At 42.6% G+C, this 22,344-nt stretch overlaps 1 protein-coding gene across 1 annotated transcript in view; it reads right to left on the reverse strand.

The window, feature by feature from the left end:
• Window positions 1-22,344, reverse strand: part of PDPK1 (3-phosphoinositide dependent protein kinase 1) — a 102,052-nt gene that overhangs the window by 19,511 nt on the left and 60,197 nt on the right. Inside the window, exons 2-11 of the mRNA XM_077449102.1 lie at window positions 20,070-20,336; window positions 18,159-18,201; window positions 17,580-17,717; window positions 14,537-14,681; window positions 12,926-13,023; window positions 10,177-10,252; window positions 6,446-6,514; window positions 6,254-6,350; window positions 4,549-4,722; window positions 47-264 (exon numbers count right to left, since the gene is read on the reverse strand). Coding sequence (XP_077305228.1) covers window positions 47-264; window positions 4,549-4,722; window positions 6,254-6,350; window positions 6,446-6,514; window positions 10,177-10,252; window positions 12,926-13,023; window positions 14,537-14,681; window positions 17,580-17,717; window positions 18,159-18,201; window positions 20,070-20,336 — 1,325 coding nt within the window. The remainder of the gene's footprint in view (window positions 1-46; window positions 265-4,548; window positions 4,723-6,253; window positions 6,351-6,445; window positions 6,515-10,176; window positions 10,253-12,925; window positions 13,024-14,536; window positions 14,682-17,579; window positions 17,718-18,158; window positions 18,202-20,069; window positions 20,337-22,344) is intronic.

The raw sequence follows: 22,344 nt of genomic DNA on the forward strand, positions 1-22,344 counted from the left end.
AAGCCTAACAGGTTTGATTTAAAAGGGCAGAAATGGAGATGCTTACCACTGGTTTCCTCCGGCTTGTTTTTCTAGCAGTAGCCGTTTTTCCTCCTCTGAGAACTGTAGATCAAGCTCAAAAGAATTATTATCAATGTCGTGGATGTACTGTTCTATGTTACTGCCAGACCGCTTTGGCTGAATGGGCTCTGGTGTTACCAGTGTTTGGGGCGATACAGACAAGGCTACTTGCATATTTCCAAACTGACTCAGAAGGTCATCATACTGAAAGACAGAAAGGCATACATTAAATTATCATATTTATTGGCGTATAACACCCGCCAGTGTATAACATGCACCCCAATTTAAGAGGAAAGTTTTAGGGGGAAAAAACCTTTGTGTGTCCATCTGCAGCCTGTTGTGTGCCCATCTGCAGCCTGTTGTGTGCCCATCTGCAGCCTGTTGTGTGCCCATCTGCCCCCTCAATGCAGCTCACCATATCTCGGATTAAATCACCGAGCTGTCATCTGTTTCCTCGCTCTCAGTCAGTAGTCACATACACAGTCCAATCGGCATTGGACCAGCTCCTGTGATAGACAGAACACTGGTCCAATGCCAGTGGCGGGACTGTGTGCCGGAGAGCCGAGTGGAGAGGAGATGCCGACTCTGATTTCCAGTGGCACTCGTCCCCCTCCTTCCTTCCGAGGTATGCTGTCAGCGTATAACATGCACCCGCAATTTTCACCCTATTTTCAGGGGGAAAAGGTGCGTGTTATACGCCGATAAATACGGTATATTAGATGACTATACTCTAGGTATACCACCTGTAAGTCTGGATCACAAATGGGGGAGCAAAAATTGGAAATGATATTCATTCAATACATTTTTATTTAACAAAAAATAAAAAATATATATATATTTTTTTTTTAATGATCTGGTCTAATTGTATTTAGCCATAAAACGGACAGTGTGTGTGTTACCAAAGAATTAACAACTTTGTGCAGGCTATCCCATCATTTCCTGGGGGTTATCGTCGTAGTACACATAAGTATTAGATTTGTCTTGCAACATCACACTGGAAGTGAAGATACTGCCGTAGTCGAAAGATTGCCAAAGCGACATCCAACTTTGGCACCATTTAATACCTAAAACACTATACTATAGCTCCACTATCCCAGCCTCTGGTTAATATTAGGAAGTAAAGAATGGTAAGGTTTTCTCCATAGAGTTCAAAATGTGCCTTGTGAGAAACTCCTCACTTCAACACCTGACATTTTCATACAGCGGGCCAATAAGTGTGCTCGTTTATAAAATATAAAATGTCTGATCCTTTTTCTCTATAGAAAAGGGAGAAAACTTGCAGTACCAATAAAATGAAATAACAGAGGAAACAGAAAACAATCTGATGTTTAACTCTGTGCGGTTAGGTTGGAGGTGCTCAACCTTAGGACTTAGAAGCGCAAACAGGTGCCACAAGGCTGAAGGATCAGTTGTTTTATAGTCAGCCTATTTCCTATTGTGCAAAGAAATGTTGTTTCTCAACAACTCCGAGCTGCAGACTGAGGCTGGGTTAACACTGGTACGACTGTCATCCTACTTTGACCTGCTACATCTGTCCTACGTTGGTCCTACTTCAATCCGACTTGCAGGAACAAGATAAGATTTTGCACTGACTTTGAGATTGTACGACTCGTCTGTTGACCAATAAAAACAATCCCAGAGTGACAAATTCCTTTATACTGCTGCTGTAATTGCCATGTCAGTTGTCAGATGGTTAGGACAAGGATCCTACTTTGAGCCGACTTCAATAATATTCAATGGGCTGAAGTAGGATCAAAGTCAGACCAAAGTAGTACAGGGAGCATTTTCAAAGTCGGACAGACTTGTGTCAGACCAGTTAAGACGGCTCTCATAGGGAAACATTGATTTTCACACGTCATGCGACATGAGCTCCCAATGTTGGAGCGTTTGTCGTACCAGTGTAAACCCAGCATGAACCTGTCAGTAAATGTAATATACAGTGCATGATATAAAATGCAAATCAGAAGAATTTTGGAGAGAAGGCCGCACATTTGATCCCTTTAGAATGACAAATATCAACATAAAGAAACAGGAAATTTATAAAGACTACTGCGGGGGAAACACCTTGTTCCTCTAATATCTGAGGATTTCCTAATAAGGGGGCTTATTTATAAGAGTGTGTTAGAACATTTGTCAACATTACATTTTGTACGTCCTTAGTAGGAATACAGATTACCCAGTAAATTTGTACCATTACTGCATATACCATCTAAACAACAGTAGTCTACAAGCAATGCTTTAAATGAAATAATCCACTTTGCACTGTGAAAGATCCAGTATTCATTAAGCCTTCCAACTGAAATACCAAGTGGAACTTGACAGGCAGGAATACCCCTTGTGTTAAATATACCACGTTAAGAAACATTTTTAGGTATGATTTCTAAACATTTTCTTGCTTTATATGACATAGGGCATACTTGAAATTGATATATAATAAGCATATGCCATAATGTGTAATCAAACCTGAAGAAAAGGTTTAAAAATATGCAAATTGTTAGTATTAAGTACAAAATAACCTCCTGTACCAGGCTTGATAAATTACCCATACTGTCTTTTAAGTACTAAAATGCCTGAGGACCTGTTATGTTATGCTGTTGGCTATAGGCCCGACTTACATAACATTAAACTTGCTGTAACCCTTGAATTATTCATTATTTACATATGTGATCAGGCAAAATAAGCAGTGTTTGCTAAATTAAGAGGACTGTGCTTCCAGCAGTATGCATGAGTGTTTTCTACATGCCCCATACTAATTATCACAGGTACTGAAATATTCCCTATGTAATGCTCACATGGCACGAAAGTGCTACCAAGTGCAATACTAACTTATACACTAGTGCGGTATGAAAGAGCAAAGTAATAAAATTGGTATATTCTTCCTCACCACTCTGATTAAATGGAAGAGTCTGCAGAGGAGGGAAAGCATTCAGGAGAAAAGCATCAATATTAGGGAATATGTAACATTTTAAGTTCAGTATGCCCCCTTCCCTGACCAATCCTTCCAAAGCTTTACAAAGCAGTGGGCTTTGTTTAAAAACTCAGGTTAAAGAGCAAAGTAGAATAAAGCAACCAAGCAGCTTTGTCTAAATATGGGACATACTATATGATTAAATTAGCCATAAAACAGCCAATTGGGTGACGGGTCTCATACCCACTTCCTGATTGGACAGGAGGAGGACCAGTGTTAGAATAGCGAATTAATATTCGCTATTCTAACACACCTGGGTGGGCTGTGAGCACATTCTCTGCGACCAGAGTCCACTCTATTTTGAAGCCTATTAGAGACTTTGGCTCTAATCAGTGCTTCAAAGAAACCACCCCCGCCACTGTAATTCATGCGCCCTGCGTCCTGCAAGGGAGCCGGCGCCGTGCGCCCTTAATGGATGGGCCACCCCTGGGCAAAACATAAATCTCCTGTAGAAAAAGCAGTTGTTAAGTCAGTGTGCATAGACACTTAGCCCCCGTTCACATCGGCGCGATTTGACAAAATCGCATGCCAAATCGCAGCCTATTGCTGGCAACAGTACTGCCCTAATTGGTGTGGCGCCAGCTTTCCAAAAGTAGTTACTGCACTACTTTTGGCAACTTCAGGGGCGACTTTAATATACATTTGTGCATGAACCCACATAGATGTCTTTCAAATCCCCCCTGAACTCGTACTGAAATGCAGGCTTGAAATCAAACCCCCGTTCAGTGTGAACGAGGACTTCAAGTCTATACAGCTCATGAGACCTAGTTCTGCACCCAACCTGTTGAGAAAAAGACGTGTAAACAAAGACAGAGTGTTAACAAGTAAATGTCTGTGTGTGAATGGAATGGTATAATGTGTCATTGTTCCGAGAATGCTGCCTGTATGAATGTGCTGTGCTTAATTAGCAAAATTTATTTGGATTTTTCTCTGATTCCGGAGGTGATAAGGAAAACTTCCTGTGGCGGGGATGAACAGGTCCTTAAAAACTGTAGCTTATGTGTAGGTGGGTGAACAACACTGCAAACAGTGGTCAAAAGGCTTTTCAGCATGAAGAACCCATTACTTTACAGTTCTAAAAAATTTGAAAACATCCAACACAATTTAGAGGTTGGGAAGCCAAGGATTAGAGTACCACCACGGGGCAGTCTTTATGGTCCAAGAAATTCATTTTAACACCTAGTCAATCTCTGGATGCTTTTATTTGTATTGCAGAACCATAAAAAAGTGGTACCTTGGCAGTATTGCCATCTGCTTTAACAATACAAATAAGGATTTTTCATATCACGGTGCTGCTTACCCATCAACACATAAGTCTTAGTTTCTGAAAGACATAAAATGTATTGTGTTACAACTGGGACCCTTGCAAATTAATGATCTTAAATACACAGGTGAACTGAAACCCTGTTTGTTGGTACTCTCAAAACAGTGAGACACTTTTTTTTCTCTCTGAGCTGGGATCTTCATTGACACTGAACTGGCACAAATGTGGTCTAACATCACATAACATCTATACTTACATTTCCATAGAATTCTTCATCGTCTTCAGCCATTGCCGGTAAATAAGCTGTGAGTTTTGGAGGTGTCTGAAGGTGCAGGTCCTGCCACGTGATGCCATCGAAGAACGAATGGGCCTTAAGGGGGCCAAAGCCTCCCAATTCTTCACAGCCTAATCGTTTAATAGGGTCTTGGACCTGGCAAAGAGGACAAAATCCAAAGAGTAGTTAAAAAGAAGAGGAACAAAGCTTTAGGAAAAAAAGATTTTGTACTTAATATAAAAGCAAAAAGTCTACTGAGGGACACAGAGGTTGGCCAGGTAATTAATCTCGCAATGAGAATGTGAGAATCCTCACAGCGAAATACCCCTTAGGATAGCTAAGTGATCGCTGAGACTCTGCTAGAAAACTGAAGGGTACCAGACTATAAAGAGGGTAGAGAGCACAAGAGGTACCCCAGCAAATTGGGTGAGGGATGAACGTTATTCAACTAAGTAGGATCCCCCTGACAAAGAGTGAACCATCTGCTCTGGGTAACTAACTACAATCCCTTGCAATGGGATATCCTGGCAAGTTTGGTCCCCCGAGGGAAGGGAGGAGAGACCACACCCATTCACTCAAAGGAACTGACGGATCATGTCAGGGAACTCCTGGTCTATAAAGACTCTCTGGATGTCTCACCCAGAGCCCAGGCCTCCAGCACAAAAAAGTGGGAAACAGAAGGACCGGGAGCAAACAAGAGAAGGGTAGACTACACTAGAAGGGTTCCCTCAATGCCCTACAGACTCCCAATAGGTTAAAGTGGGAAAACTCCGACTGTTAATGAAGGTCCTAATGACATACAGGGAGTAGAACTTTTTAGTAAGGCTTAAATTGAACAGCCTTCCCCTGATAATGACAGATAGCCACTGATGACAGACACCTGGGAGGACCTATCTGATTGAGTCCAAATCGCAAGCTTAGGCACCCGAACTCCTAAAATGCTAGCAAAAAAAAAAAAAAGACATGCTGGGTAAAGTAGGGTTTATATAAGGGCTTGCTTATTATGGATTCTGTTTCCCAGTGTCCCAACCACTTGTGGGTGGTAGTATAACCCAAGTGATAATGAATTCCGGTGTCCCTCAATTGACAGGAAAGAAACTTAAATTTTTTTTTACATTTTTTAACAAGATCTCTTAAAGTGATTGTAAACCCTCCCTAATGACTTTTAACTACAGGTAAGCATACAGTAAGGCTTACCTATAGGCAGTGGAAATATACGTGCTCCGGTTACGAGATATTTCACTTGTAGTGCGCAGATGATGTAATCAGTGCATGCGCTGCGGAGAAGCGGACCTCCGTGCCGTTTCTTCCCTCAGCGTGTGCTGTTATTGACATGTGGCTCCGGCCAGTCACAGAGCCGGAGTCCGCAGCCCCCAGAAGGAAGAGGGGCGAAGATGGGCGCAGCTTGCACAGTTTTTGCGATGGATTCGTTTGCAGGTAAGTGTCACATAATGGGCTAATATGTGATGCATACTAGCCCATTATGCTTTTAATTTGCAGGGAACAAAAGAAGAAGTAAAACCCATCAGGGTTTACTTCCTCTTTAACTGAGTTCAGGGAAATGTCATAGATAATTGAGCTGAACATAAACACTTTGATAAATAATATGGATAAATAACTTAACCAGTTTACATCTGCGACAGATTCAACAACCGCAGACATGGTTCTATAAGGGGAAATAAATTACCAGAAGCTTTTCCACAAGGTCTTTTGCTCTAGGGAAGAATTTTTCTGGGAAGTCATACTCCAGCTTTATTATCTTCTGGAATATAAGATATTCATTTCTGCAAGATAGAAGGACACATGCATTATTTAATAAAGTTAGAACAAAAAGAAGGCACTGATGTACAATGGCACGTCAATCATGCCAATCTCTTACCCAGCTCTGAATGGTGGTAGTCCGGCTACTAATTGATATACAATACAGCCCAGTGCCCAGAGGTCCGAACTGCAGGGAGGAGAGAAAAAAAAAAAGATGATTACAGAATATCAGTCTAATGAAAAAAAAGCAGGTTTTAAAAAGAGAAAAATATTTACATTACTATACACAACCAATTTAGGCTGGGCAGCTAAAAAGCAGGCCAGTGTTTGACTAAGGCCTCATACACACGAGACGCAGTTAAACGCGTGTTCAGAGGCAGTTGGACACTTTTTTCAACTGCTCCTGAACTCATTCAATGTTATCCTATGTATCCATGCACACAGTCTCGTTTTTTGCCATTTTTATGCAGTTGCGTTTAACCTCGTTTTTCCAGAAGCAAAAAAATGGGTTCAGACGCAAAAGTTTCCACGTTTCAGACGCAAAACGCGGTAAAACGCGGCAAAACGCCGCTATCGCGTTTTGCCGCGTTTTCGTTTATAAGCGTTTTTAAAGGTGACCTTTTTTTTTACATTAAAAATCTCAAAAATGATTGCAAATGATGAGAAACCATTAGAAAAATATTTTAAACAATTGCAATTGGACAATCCACAACTTGTGGCAAGTGACATGGCAGGTGGCAAGTGACGTGGCAAGTGGACAATCCACAACTTGTGGCAAGTGACATGGCAGGTGGCAAGTGATGTGGCAAGTGGACAATCCACAACTTGTGGCAGGTGACGTGGCAAGTGACCTGGCAGGTGATGCGGCAAGTGACCTGGCAGGTGACGTGGCAAGTGGAAAATCCACAACTTGTGGCAGGTGACTGGCATGTGATGTGGCAAGTGGACAATCCATAACTTGTGGCAGGTGACGTGGCAAGTGATGTGGCAAGTGGACAATCCACTTGTGGCAGGGGATGTGGCAAGTGACGCGGCAAGTGGACAATCCACTTGTGGCAGGGGACGTGGCAAGTGGACAATCCACTTGTGGCAGGTGACGTGGCAGGGGACGTGGCATGTGACGTGGCAAGTGGACAATCCACAACTTGTGGCAGGTGACGTGGAAAGTGATGTGGCAAGTGGACAATCCACAACTTGTGGCAGGTGATGTGGCTAGTGGCGTGGCAAGTGGACAATCCACAACTTGTGGCAGGTGACGTGGCAGGTGACGTGGAAAGTGGTGTGGCAAGTGGACAATCCACAACTTGTGGCAGGTGATGTGGCTGGTAACGTGGCAAGTGGACAATCCACAACTTGTGGCAGGTGGCATGGCAGGTGACGTGGAAAGTGGACAATCCACATCTTGTGGCAAGTGACGTGGCAGATGATGTGGCAAGTGACGTGGCAAGTGGACAATCCACAACTTGTGGCAGGTGACGTGGCAAGTGACGTGGCAAGTGACGTGGCAGGTGACGTGGCAAGTGGACAATCCACAACTTGTGGCAGGTGACGTGGCAGGTGACGTGGCAAGTGACGTGGCAAGTGACGTGGCAAGTGACGTGGCAGGTGATGTGGCAAGTCACGTGGCAAGTGGAAATCCACAACTTGTGGCAGGTGATGTGGCTGGTGACGTGGCAAGTGGACAATCCACAACTTGTGGCAGGTGGCATGGCAGGTGACATGGAAAGTGGACAATCCACATCTTGTGGCAAGTGAAGTGGCAAGTGAAGTGGCAGGTGATGTGGCAAGTGACGTGGCAAGTGGACAATCCACAACTTGTGGCAGGTGATGTGGCAAGTGACGTGGCAGGTGATGTGGCAAGTGGACAATCCCCAACTTGTGGCAGGTGATGTGGCAAGTGACGTGGCAAGTGGACAACCCAAAACTTGTGGCAGGTGACGTGGCAAGTGGACAATCCACAACTTGTGGCAAGTGACGTGGCAGGTGACTTGGCAAGTGGACAATCCACAACTTGTGGCAGGTGATGTGGCAAGTGACGTGGCAGGTGATGTGGCCAGTCACGTGGCAAGTGGACAATCCACAACTTGTGGCAGGTGATGTGGCTGGTGACGTGGCAAGTGGAAAATCCACAACTTGTGGCAGGTGGCATGGCAGGTGACGTGGAAAGTGGACAATCCACATCTCGTGGCAAGTGACGTGGCAGGTGATGTGGCAAGTGACGTGGCAAGTGGACAATCCACAACTTGTGGCAGGTGACGTGGCAGGTGATGTGGCAAGTGGACAATCCCCAACTTGTGGCAAGTGACATGGCAAGTGACGTGGCAAGTGGACAATCCAAAACTTGTGGCAGGTGACGTGGCAAGTGACGTGGCAGGTGATGTGGCAAGTGACGTGGCAAGTGGACAATCCACAACTTGTGGCAGGTGACGTGGCAGTTGGACAATCCACAACTTGTGGCAGGTGCCGTGGCAAGTGACACGCTAAATACAAGTACACTGCAGCTCTCACAGCTGCTGCTACTCACTCTGGTCTCACAAAATTGCTGAAATAGTTAATACTGTTTTTTGAGCTGGGGAGGGTCTATGATGTTAGCTTAACTAAACGCTTCTAGACGCAAACGTGGTAAAACGTCGCTAAATCGCGGCAAAACGCGCGTTTCTAAACGCCGGTTTCAGCGTTTAAAAACATGTGTCCAGCACAGTTTGCATCTGTGTCTCGTGTGCATGAAGCCTAAATGTTTGCATTTTGAGTGTGCACCCACCTCCTTCAATACAGCATGCTGGCTAACTGCGGAACTTATATAGAGCAGCAAACAGAGGGGATCCACTGGTATCATGGGAGCAGACTTTTTTCTTAAAGGGGAAATACGCTGTATGTTTTTAGTGATCCATACATTTAAAGGTTATTCCAGGGTCTATTGTTAAAAAGACCCGGTCACCAATTTAAAAATTGCAAGTAAAAGCATAGAATCATCAAGTATTGTAATGCTGACCTGCAGCGCTCCCCCCCATCAGTGATTTTTTTTTTTTTTTTTTTTATTAAAGTGATATAGATCTTTAAATTTGCTAAAAAAAACATTTGCTACTATAGTCAATTTCCCAGGACAACAAGCTCCTCTTTTGCATGCCGCATTCCTCTCTCCTCTTCTGGGAGCACCCAATTACTCTTTGTGCTAGCCAAGCTGCTCCATTGCTCCTCTCACCTCCCTACATAACTTTTTAACTAGCTGTTGGGAGAGAAGAGAATGGAAATACTAAGGCCCCTTTCACACTTGGACGCTTTGCAGGTGCTACAGCGCTAAAAATGGCGCCTGCAAAGCGCCCTGAAACAGCCACTGCTGTGTCTCCAGTGTGAAAGCCTGAGAGCCTTCACACTGGAGCGGTGCAGGATGTTAGAAAAACTCCTGCAAGCAGCATCTTTGGAGCAGTGTATACAACGCTCCTGCACATTGAAATCAATGGGGCACCACGGCTATACCGCCAGCAAAGCTATAGCAGTGCTTTGCGGGCGGTTTTAACCCTTTTTCGTCCGCTAGCTGGGGTTAAAATAGCCCCGCTAGTGGTCCAATCGCGCCACTAAAATGACAGTAAAGCAGCACTAAAAATATGACGCTGCTCCCGCTCCAGTGTAAAAGGGGCCTAAAGAACGTCACTTAAGTGTAAATTCTGAGCCTGCAGGGGCTGCTGACATTACATCCAAGATGGCGGAACCCAGCAGCAACTTCAGGGCTGCTGTACTGTATATACCAAACATACCACTAAACTTCAAAATGCAAATAAACTAATCATAATATTCTAAGGTATGCTAAAGTAATTGAGAAAACTAGGAGCTGAGTAAAAGAATACTTGCCTCTTGCAAGCAGATTTCTCTGTGAGAAGTTCTGGTGACACATATTGCGCTGTCCCCACAAACGAGTTTGCTCGTGCTATGAACCAACAAAAGAGAAAAAATATTAGCAAACTCAGAACAAATTTTCACTGCTAATTTCATAACACAGATATTGTCTCTTGTTGGTGTTCTTCAGTGTTGGAGAGCACGTAATTGGTGGCCATACATGTGTCGATTTTATTCAAAATGATTGAATCTGTAGAAAATTGAATAGCTTTAACTTCCCCTTTGATCAATTTAGACTCTATTTCAACCAAATTCAATTAAACCGAGTCAATCGGCCAGAGTGGAAAATGATCAATCACTTTGCGCCAATTGTCAGCACGGAGATACTTTGTTTATGAATATGATTGCACTTTGATCGATCAGATTATACAATTACATGGTGGAAACAGAGATGCAATTGGTAAGTTATGATCACATCTTAACGATCGATTGAGATCCACTTCCCTGTGTGTGGCACATTGATCAAATGGGTTGTCAACTATAGATCAATTACTCCTATCAAGAGAGATCAATTAGAAAAGAAGCCAATCATTTAATGAAGCATGGCTGGCCACCATAATGGAGTTTATAGCAGTATTATATTATATTTCAGCTCTCTGCTTTAAAAAAAAAAAATATATATATTTTTTTTTTAAATATTTCTCAGAATGATAATTCAAATTTCCATTAACTTCATTGGAAACCCGCCCAACACATTTTCCATGAGTAGAATGGGAACTTACAAAATAAGTTAAAGAGGAATTAAAACTAAGGCTTGGTTCACACTGGTGTGATGCGGGAAACCCTGTGAATACAGTGTGAGTTCCCGCATTGCATTTGCAGGTAGTTCACATTGCCCTTTGCAAACAGCTGCGGGTGTCAATACAAAGTTATTGACACTTCCAGATCGGTTCGTAGTGCGAACTGTGAATTCAGACAGGAAACGGATCACATGGAAAAAAAAAAAAAAAAAAAAAGGTTCCTGCACAAGTTTGGTCCGAATGCGATGAAAATTTGCATCACACAGACATCCCATGTGATCTGCAAAGCAATGCGGTGCGAATCACATGCAATGTCTGGCATCGCACCAGTGTGAACCGGCCCTTAAAAGCAAAAAAAATAAAATAAAAAATACATATAATAAAACTCACCAATCCTCAAATGTGGTGGCTGCATTAGTTATCTTTTTTCCATTTTTTTTTCTATTCTCACCTGGCGATTCAGAATGTGTGTTACTGACTGGAACACAGGTGAACTGAAAAAAAAGCTTTAGGAAAAAAGAGAACGGATGCAGCCATCACATATAAGGATTGGTAAGCTGCATTATATTACATTATTCCTTTGGGGTTTAAAAACACTTTAAAAGCAAGCTGTATAATCCAAGCTACTTCTGTATCCACTTTCCAAGCATGCCAATTGTAGCTCATAAGATTGCCAAACTGTTTAATCTGTGCTAATGGATAGCAAAACTAAAAGGTAAATTGGAATTTCTGACAGTTTAGCGTTTCCTGTACAGAGGTACCATAAATCAAAAATCCCATTTCTCTTTCAAACAGAAATATGGTTTATGCTGTGCCAAGTGTCCATATCCCAAGTCTCTGTAAACTACCCAAGAACCTTAGAAGAACAGGCTGTGGCTATACCACAGTTAAATCTGTACTGATGTAAATATGTTATAAAATATAATACCGTATATACTCGAGTATAAGCCGAGATTTTCAGCCTCTTTTTTGAGGCTGAAAGTGCCCCCTCGGCTTATACTCGAGTCACCGCTGTCTGACTGCTCGATCAGCGTATCGAGCAGACAGACGGCGGACATTAAAATTTAAAAGCCGCGCCTCCTTCTCCGCCTCCGCCTGTGATAGGCGGAACACTGAATTTCCCAGCAGTCAGTGTTCCACCTATCACGGACATCCGCTCATTCTCATACTACGGACGAGTATGAGAGGATGTCCGTGATAGGCGGAACACAGGCTGCTGGGAAATTGAGTGTTCCGCCTATCACAGGCGGAGGCGGAATTTTGAATTGTAGAATGGCCGCCGAGAAGAGCGGCGATCCATCGGCACGGCACGGGACGGAGGAGGCACGGGACGGAGGAGGCACGGCACGGGACGGAGGAGGCACGGGAAGGAGGAGGCACGGCACGGGACGGAGGAGGCACGGGACGGAGGAGGCACGGCACGGGTCGGAGGAGGCTCGGGACGACGGCGGCTCGGGACGGAGGCTTGGGACACAGGTAGGCTGGACACACACACAAGGCTGCACGGACACACACACACACACACACGGCTGCACGGACACACACACACACACACACACACACACACACACAGGGATGGATGGATGGATGGATACACACACACACACACACACAGGGATGGATGGATGGATGGATACACACACACACACACACACACACACACACACAGGGATGGATGGATGGATGAATACACACACACACACACAGGGATGGATGGATGGATACACACACAGGGATGGATGGACGGACACACACACAGGGATGGATGGACACACAGGGATGGACGGACACACACACAGGGATGGACAGCCATGTCTCACCCTCGGCTTATACACGAGTCAATAAGTTTTCCAGTTTTTTGGGGGTAAATTGGGGGCCTCGGCTTATATTCGGGTCGGCCTATACTCGAGTATATACGGTACTACTAATAATAATTATAAGATGATGAAAACAAGAGACCCCACCTTGCCTGGTGTCAGACGATAAGACCTTTGCTGTTCCAAAGTCTGTAATTTGAATATGCATGTCTTCACTAAGTAAAATGTTCTCAGGTTTTAGGTCTCTGAAACAAATGAAAAGCAGTCACTGCATGTAAACAATGGTAACAACTGCACATCATCAGCTGCCCTCCTCTATGTGCATATGCTAACTCCACCTTTGTGTGCATCACTGAAAATAATTTTACTTTTTTTTTTTTTTTTTACTCAGGACTTGACTTGTCTGACTTCATGGCTAGCTCCCTATCCAAAGAAAGTGTCTCAATTGCCAATAAGATCACATTCATTGGATGGGGAAAAGAGTTGGAAAGGATTCCCTTTAGAAACTGTACTTTGGGATAAACAAACATTGTTTAAATACAAGAGGCATGTATATTACTACTTCCAATTTATGCAATTCCTCCAGATCTGTGCAGTAATCCAACAGGAGACTTTGCATCTTGGAAAGCCCTCTGTGATTCAAAAAAAGGTAATTAGTCCAGGCACCCACCGTTCCTTTTTTTTGGGTGCTGCCTGTGGTGGGTATGGACCTGCTGGCTCCATCCCACATTTCTCTTCTCTGCACGTGATGATGGAGATCTCAGTTTGGAAAGGAATAAGTTGTAAAAAAAACTGGATTTATATCCTCTGTGACTATTGAACATATTTAAATAAAAGTGGTTTGTGCCCAAAGTTCAGCTTTAAATCACACCCAACAACAACAACAACATGAAACTAGCTTTAGACAAGCAAACTGAAATTGTTTTCTGGGTAAAAGAAGGCAAAAGCAGGTATCTACCAGAGGTACTGTTAATGAACAGGAATTCAGATGCTTATTTCAAATGACAAGCACTGTGATATCTTTAAATAGCTTTAGATGCCATTTCCTTAGAAAACCTCTACAATGTTATCTCTATTATTAAAGCATTTGTAAAGGTTTACAATAGTTTTTTTTGAAATAACAGACATTTCATACTTAACTGCTCTAGGCAATGATTTTGCACAGAGTAGCCCCAATCCACCTCTTCTCGGGTTCCCTGCTGGAGCACCTGGCCCCTTCCCCCTGCTGAGTGCCCCTAGAGCAAGCTGCTTGCTCTGGGGGCACTCGTGTGTGTGTGCTCGCTCGCTCCCAAGTCGCCCGTGTGTGTCTATGAGACACACAAAGCACAGTCCGACACCACCTCCAGCTCCCTCCTCCCTGTTGTGATTGACAGCACTGGGAGCCAATGGTTCCTGCTGCTGTATCTTAGCCAATAAGGAAATAGAGACCTGGGAGAGCTTCTTCTCTAGTGCATGTTGCTTGATCGGGATTGGGTTCAGGTGAAAGAGGGGGGCAAAGAGGGGGGCTGAGAGGGGAGCTGCGCACTGAGGGTTTACCACCTTCATGCATAGAATGAAGGTAAAAAGCTATGAAGGTAAAAACCTTCAGCATTTACAACCAGTTCAAATTCTGTTTTACACAAACTTGCTTTGTACTTCACGTTTAGAGAAAAAGGTCCATCAGCAGTCACTACTTCAAACCAATTGTACAACTGAAGTTTGGTAAGAATTTTCCCATTCTACATACATTAGTAACTATATTTAACATGACTTTCTTACCTGTGAATAATTCCCTTATCATGTAAATATTCTAAAGCGCACACCATTTCAGCAGTGTAAAACCTTGTGCATGTTTCATCGAATGAGCCGATCTTCCTTATGTATTTCAGTAGTTCACCATTCTTAGCGTAACTGAGGCCAAAATCTGCAGCACTTGTTAAGAAACCTCATGTACAAAAGTATATTTTTTCCCCTTTCTAAAAAACGAAAAGCTACCACTTCTAAACTGTGCTAAAAAACAAACAAAACTAGTTAAACAATGTCCAACATACATTAAAAAGTGTCTGCTGACTACAGCCATCAATCTCTAGCTCCTCTCCATTATACAACCTTCAGCTTGACAGTGAAAAGTTATTGGTGGCCATGGACAACACAGACATGTTCATTTTAGACCCTTTAGTATAGGCAGGCTCAACCCATGACCCTCAGAGCCGTCTAATGTTGCCAGTGATTGTAAACCTATGGCAACCTATACAGCCTCATCTGGTGCACACCGCTCTACTGAATGACTGCTGGTCCTCCATAATCCCAGCGGCTGTAATACACAAGCTGCTATTGCAGCTGGCTCCCCACTCTTCTCTTTCCTTTCTAACACACAGACATGGGCAGAGGAGTCTTTAGCTGAGGGATTGCATCTAGTGGCATCCATACAGGGGTTGTAAAGGTGGATTCTTACCGTTGTGATGAGCTTGGTGTCATTTCTGAAGCATGCGAGTGCATTGTGTGTCATTTTATTTTTGCTTAATAATGAAGTTTATTGCATTACTAGGGCAAGCGCTTCCTGGTTTGTTTTTTGTTTAGATTCACAGTCCTTGTTTTGGCAATTTAAGGGATAGCTGCAAAGAAACTGATATAGTGAAGGCTGGTCACACCTGAGCGCGAGAGTGGGATCAAAGATAATCTGGTTAATAATAAATTAGATTTTTGTGATTGTGACTAAACAGTGGGTAAACATCCAACAGAGATTAGTCCTATGGAAAATGGTGACCTGATTGTTGTTTAAAATTTTCATTAGGCTATTCAAAATAAACAAAGTTCCAAGTTATGAAACATTTCATTTCATTGTGGTCCCTGGCCGGACATCAAATCAATAAAGTGGCCGTGCTCTTCCAGAGGTTGAGCACCCCTCGCTTTAGTACATTAAAGCAGAGCTCCACCCAAAAGTGGAGGCTCTGTTTGGTTTCCTCCTCCCCACCTCCACTGACACATTTTGGGGGGGTACCCCCCTCCTTCCCCCACCGCCGGGCCATTCACAACGTGCAGTAAGGAACTGGCTGTGAAGCGCAAGGCTTCACTGCCAGTTTCCCTTACAAGAAATGGCAACGGCAGCACCCGAGAGCGGATCGAAAAATCGGCTGGGGTGAAGACACCGCTGGATTCATTGACAGGTAAATCGCCCTAGTACTAAAAGTCAGTAGCTACAGTTTTCTGAACTGCTGACTTTTTGTTTTTTCTGAAGGAGCCTGGAGCTCCTCTTTAACAACCTCTATGGGGAAATGAGACCCTGGCACCTACAGTGCCAATACTCCTTGTTGAACCAACTCACCATGCTATTGAAGAACATCCTTACATTAGCATCTATAGGGCAACTCGATATCTGCCATGCCTCTTTACATGAGTGAAGTGTAGAAGCAAACCCTTTCCAAAAGTTACTACTAAACAAATTGCCTACTATAATGTACAAACAATATTAAACTAGAAAGTAATTATACTGAACAAACTAGAAACGGGGGTGTGCATGCCCACGCACCAATGGCCAATAAGAGACAAAAAATCCTTTCCAGCCTGATGCAAGCCAACTTTGCATCTTGGTACCTTGCTCAGCTCTTAGAAAACCAGGTCATATAGTAAAAAAAAAAGCCTAGCATGGTGTGCTCTATGCAAATCCTTACCTGTTCCAGCTTCAGCAAGAGGTTAATAACCACTGTTTTTTTTTTTTACTATACAAATGAAAAATACCCAAAATTAAGAGGAAAAAAAACGATTTCCCTTTGCTGTTATAAAACATATCAAATAAAACTGCAAGTTTATTACAAACACTCCACAAAATTACCCCTTTTTGGAAAGTATACACCCCATGATCATCTAATTGTTGCCATTTTTTTTGGAAATAAAGAAGCGTGCTGATATTGAGGTGGTTAAGTTGCACTTAGCCTTTTAAATCCAACGTATGAAGCATAATGCTAGTATTATTTTATTGGTGGAAGAGAGTTCCATGGAGGATGAAATGTCATTGCGCTGAAATCATATTGAATGCAATGGCTACATGTCAAAGATAACACATGTGCAGTTAACACAACGATGTTTTAACCATCTGTTCAAAAGAAAAGGTTACTACAATGACCAATCAAGAAGGGTTTAAAATAGAGACTTTTAGGCAAAAAGTGGGCATGGTTTTGTTGCGCTGAATCTCTCTGAAAGCATTATAAGTAGTATGATTAACAATAAAATCTACTCTTAATTATTGGTAGTCAGTGACAGTAAAATACCCTTACTTGTGATTAGTGCTAGCAAACATCCCCAATCCCAAATCACTGGTGATCAGTATAAACAACATTCTACCCAAACCCCAACCCCCCCCCAATCAGTAGTTAGTGCCAGTGCTGGTACATAAACACAGTAAATACCATTGTTGTACCAGGGAGCAGCAATCCTCTTTCCTATCCTTGCTGTTGTAAGAGGAAGTTTGGCATGTGTATAATCACAAGGTCCATAGCCACTCTAATTGGCTCTTGTGATTTTGTTTGTAATCTGTGCTGTCTAATGACAGCGTGTGTACACAGTGTAAACAGGACGTTCATTCAGAGTAACAGCTATGGTGGCCATGGAGTACAATAGTGAGTCAGGAGGCATTTAGGGCACCTCTTAGAAAGGACTTTCTTTTGGCTTTTACATATAGTTGAAGCAGAGTACAGACTACCATCTAACTGAGTTGGGAGAAAGCCTGGAGTTTGGCTATAATACATACTTTGCTGGTAAATCTAGCATATTCTGGAAACAGATTCCCTCCCATTTCACGGTAGCACACCGCTGATAAGGATACACAGCTTATCAACATCTTGAAATGTGAAGTAGAGTTTGACGAAGAACGGGTGGTCCAGACGTGACATCACATCTCTTTCCCTCGTCACATAAGGTACCTTATTCTCCTTTACAATATGACGCTTCTGTAAAATTTTAACTAACAAAGACAAACAATAAATGAAGGCATTTTCAGAGATAACAAAAAAAAAAAAAAAAACACACACACACATAAACATGAACATTCAGTCATTTATCCACCCTCTCCTCTCCCCTTGTTAATTCACAAAACATCTCATATTTTATTAACAAAATACAAGATGTTCTCTGAATGGACAAGGGGAGAAAAAAGGAAGAATGAACAACATGATCTTTCACCATACTATAGCTGTAACTGTCAGCTGTGAAAAGATCCCTGCTGTATCCGGCAGGAATAAAACTAGGATGTGAACCATACCCAGCAGCAATCCGGACCCAAAATAAACAGCATTAGACAGAACTAATTGGGATCAAGACAAAAAAAGTGTGAAAGTTTTTTTTTTTTTGAAGTTCCACTTTAAACATTGTGAAAAAAAAAAAAAAAAAAAAAAAAAAAACTTACTGGCAAACTCTCTTCCTGTTGTTACCTCTTTAGCCAAAACAACCTACAAAGTAAAAAAAAAAAAAGTTGTTTTAATAAGGACATTATCAGCATTACACTTTCACATGAACTTTAAAGATACAAACATGAAAACTAATTACCACCAAAATAGTATACTACAGCTTACCAATCATTAGATGTGGTGGCTGCATTCGTTTCCTTTTTTCCCCTATGTGGTGAGCTGGCCACTAACACACCCCCCGTATTAGAGTGCCTCCACTCTGGTTCAAGAAACAGGAGCTACAGAGGTACCTTTGGGCAGCAACATTCAGTCAGTCTTGGGATTGGTTGGCATTAAATGTACTGGAAAATTAAAGCCTGGTACACAATATGAGTTTTTTTTTCGTTCAATCCATCAAGATGAAAAAAAACAAACAAACAAAAAAAAAACAGTAGGAGCTGCTGTACTAACTAGGTGATGTTAGTACATCAACCTCCCCTACTGAACAGCCTAACGAGGGTATGACCCCCCCCCCCCCCTGCCAGAACACTCCAATCAGAGCTCTTCACCATTGGAGGAGAGCGGTGATTGGGAGTCAATCGGCTGCTGGTTTCCCAGCATGCTTGTTCACCAGAAGCCAGCCAAATGTCTTCTGTTGGACCGGGTGGCATACACACAGGCCAAATGACTTTTGCTTTTTTTTAACCAGCCGATGTCTCCCGACATTCAGCCCATGTGTACGGGGCTTTAGATACAACAAATTGAAGCCAAACTCAAGTCACACTTTTTAAGTGCAGTTACAGCAAGCGTTTTGTTCCTTTTGGGATAAAGGTTTTACATTAATAAAAGCTGACTGTTGTAAGCACCCCTGTTAGTGGTAAAAGGTTTGTCTCATTCCTATAACTGCTATATTTGCAGGACAGCTTGTTTTGTTAAAAGACAACAGACTTGCTGGCAGGATCAACAGTTGAAAAAAACAAAAAACAAAAAAAAATTTAAAATAGAAAATGAATGCAGCCATCACGTCTAAGAATTGGTAATCTGCAATATAATAAATGTTTGTTTTTGTGTGCAATACCATTTTAACTCGGTAAGAGAATGACCCTTGTGTATAAATGTCACAATTGTGGCTAAATCTTTCACCACAGAAGACTCATGCCGATACAAACACATGAATGATTTACCAAAACATCTCTTACATTAGAGTCTCTGTGTGCCTTCTGTAGCAACTGAGATTGGTCATAGTAAAATAGGACTTGTGCTAGCCAACATCTCTGCATTGCAGCTCATTTAGCACATTTGTACATAAAGCCTATAAAAGTACACCTGGTGCTTAAAAAAACTTGCCAGGCTGTCCATAGGAATAAAATACAAGCACAAGGAGGTATCTGCATAAATATTTGGACTTCTTAAAATTATTAAAAAAAAATTACAAAAACTAAAACTATAAAAATGATAAAATAAGCTTTTGTCCTCAGCCCGATTTGTCACAATGGATACGTACTAGGTCATCAGAACAGGGGTGGTCAGACTTCTCAGTGTGGATGACAGACAGGCACTGGTCAGCTATGAAATAATAGTCTTCAATTAGATATCCCTCTCATTTGTACACTGGGGATAGAAGAGGATCTTCACAGGACTGCTACAGATGCACACACGTATGATGAGGAGCGGGGGGGGGGGCAAACCAGGACTGCTGTTAGAAACCACTGGGCCCTATACAGTCAACCTGACAACCCCCCCCCCCCCTTTTTTTACTGGTTTAAGTCATGCAAAGAGCACCTGGAAGCTCTAGCAGCCAGTAAGATTTCAGCTTTTAACAGCTTGTTTTGTTGTCATGGCCAACTACACGTTGCTAGTATTTGCAATTTATTATTACATAAAGTTCCTAGAAATCAAACTACTCCATCTGCCAGCAATGGTGAACTTACTGTGGAGAAGGACCCTTCACCGAGGATCTTGCCAAACTTAAAGTCTTGCGGACGTTTCTTTCGAGGCTGTTGCGTTTGTTGTTGCCCGGTGTTCTGCTCTGTGTCTGAACTGGGCCTGAAGTCTGTGGTTTTCGATTCACTGGTGGAACCTGCTTGGCTGCTGCAAGTTGCTAGAGTTGCTGGAGAGCTGGAGTCAGGGTTAATCACTAATGAAGGAGATGGGCAGGAGCACATGACCACGTTGGACTGAATAGGCATAGCATCATACTAAAAGGGGGGAAAAAAGAAAGAAAAGAAAACTGTATCATTATCTCTTAGACTAGAAGTCACAGGTAGCCAATCACTACACAGATTATACATGCCCTAGTTCAATTAACATAATTTGTTGACTTTATGCATGCTTGTTATTAGTGACATCTTTTCCTAGAACCACTATGCATTATTCTGTATATACTATACATCTCTCCACTTTCAGTGCCTTCTCTTCACTGCTCATCCCCAATAAACCCGTCAACCCCAATGCCTATACTTGTACCTTCCATCTGTACATTCTTTAGTCACCATTACTCTAATGCCTTGTACACACAGTCGGACCAAGCTAGTCTTGCATACACACGGTCGCACAAAGTTGTCGGAAAATCTGATCGTTCAGAACGCGGTAACGTATAACGGGACTATAAAGAGGCCAGTAGCCAATAGCTTTCGTCTCTTAGTCTATTCTGACCATGCGTGGCACTTTTCCGTCAGAATTGTCTACACACGATCATAATTTACACGATCGGATTTTGGTGTCAGAAAATTTTAGATCCTGCTCTCAAACTTTGTGCGTCAGAAAATACGACAGAAAAAGACAAATGGAGCCCACACACGATCGGATTTTCCGACATGATCCAATCGCACGTTTTCTAACGGAAAATCCAACCGTGTGTATGGGGCATTAGAAGGAGAATGAACAGCCAATCAGCTTTCTGTTGTATCCTATTTAATGTCAATGTTTCTCTCTCTAATGGCTGGAATCACATCATATTTCTCAGCCAATCCAACTGCAAACCTGCAAATTAAACAAAATATATGAATAAATGCTGAGATATAGTTCAGTTCCGACGCAATTAGTAGAATCAAACATAGAATGACGCCTTTAAATTATCAAAGGAAAACCATAATAACTTAAGGTAACCACTAGGGGGCACTGTTACACTACAAACTTTCCATCGTATCTTTGCTTCAATTCTCAAACATCGCTAATCAGCAAATGCGCCAATTAAGGCAAGTATCCAGAGAAAATAGCGTCAATGTGCCTAAGAGTTTTACATTTTGAAAAAACTAATTTTATTTTTGATATACAGTACAGACCAAAAGTTTGGACACACCTTCTCATTCAAAGAGTTTTCTTTATTTTCATGACTATGAAAATTGTATATTCACACCGAAGGCATCAAAACTATGAATTAACACATGTGGAATTATATACTGAACAAAAAAGTGTGAAACAACTGAAAATATGTCTTATATTCTAGGTTCTTCAAAGTAGTCACCTTTTGCTTTGATTACTGCTCCGCATACTCTTGGCATTCTGTTGATGAGCTTCAAGAGGTAGTCACCTGAAATGGCTTTCCAACAGTCTTGAAGGAGTTCCCAGAGATGCTTAGCACTCGTTGGCCCTTTTTGCCTTCACTCTGCTGTCCAGCACACCCCAAACCATCTCGATTGGGTTCAGGTCCGGTGACTGTGGAGGCCAGGTCCTCTGGCGCAGCACCCCATCACTCTGCTTCTTGGTTAAATAGCCCTTACACAGCCTGGAGGTGTGTTTGGGCTCATTGTCCTATTTGAAAAATAAACGATGGTCCAACTAAACCCAAACCGGATGGAATAGCATGCCGCTGCAAGATGCTGTGGTAGCCATGCTGGTTCAGTATGCCTTCAATTTTGAATAAATCCCCAACAGTGTCACCAGCAAAGCACCCCCACACCATCACACCTCCTCCATGCTTCACGGTGGGAACCAGGCATGTAGAGTCCATCACCTCTTCTGCGTCGCACAAAGACACGGTGGTTGGAACCAAAGATCTCAAACTTGGACTCATCAGACCAAAGCACAGATTTCCACTGGTCTGATGTCCATTCCTTGTGTTCTTTAGCCCAAACAAGTCTCTTCTGCTTGTTGCCTGTCCTCAGCAGTGGTTTCCTAGCAGCTATTTTACTATGAAGGCCTGATTCACACAGTCTCCTCTTAACAGTTGTTCTAGAGATGTGTCTGCTGCTAGAACTCTGTGTG

The sequence above is a fragment of the Lithobates pipiens genome, unplaced genomic scaffold, assembly GCF_037356315.1.
Source record: "Lithobates pipiens isolate NorthernLeopardFrog02 unplaced genomic scaffold, aLitPip1_a1.2 Scaffold_22, whole genome shotgun sequence".
Lineage (NCBI taxonomy): Eukaryota > Metazoa > Chordata > Amphibia > Anura > Ranidae > Lithobates > Lithobates pipiens.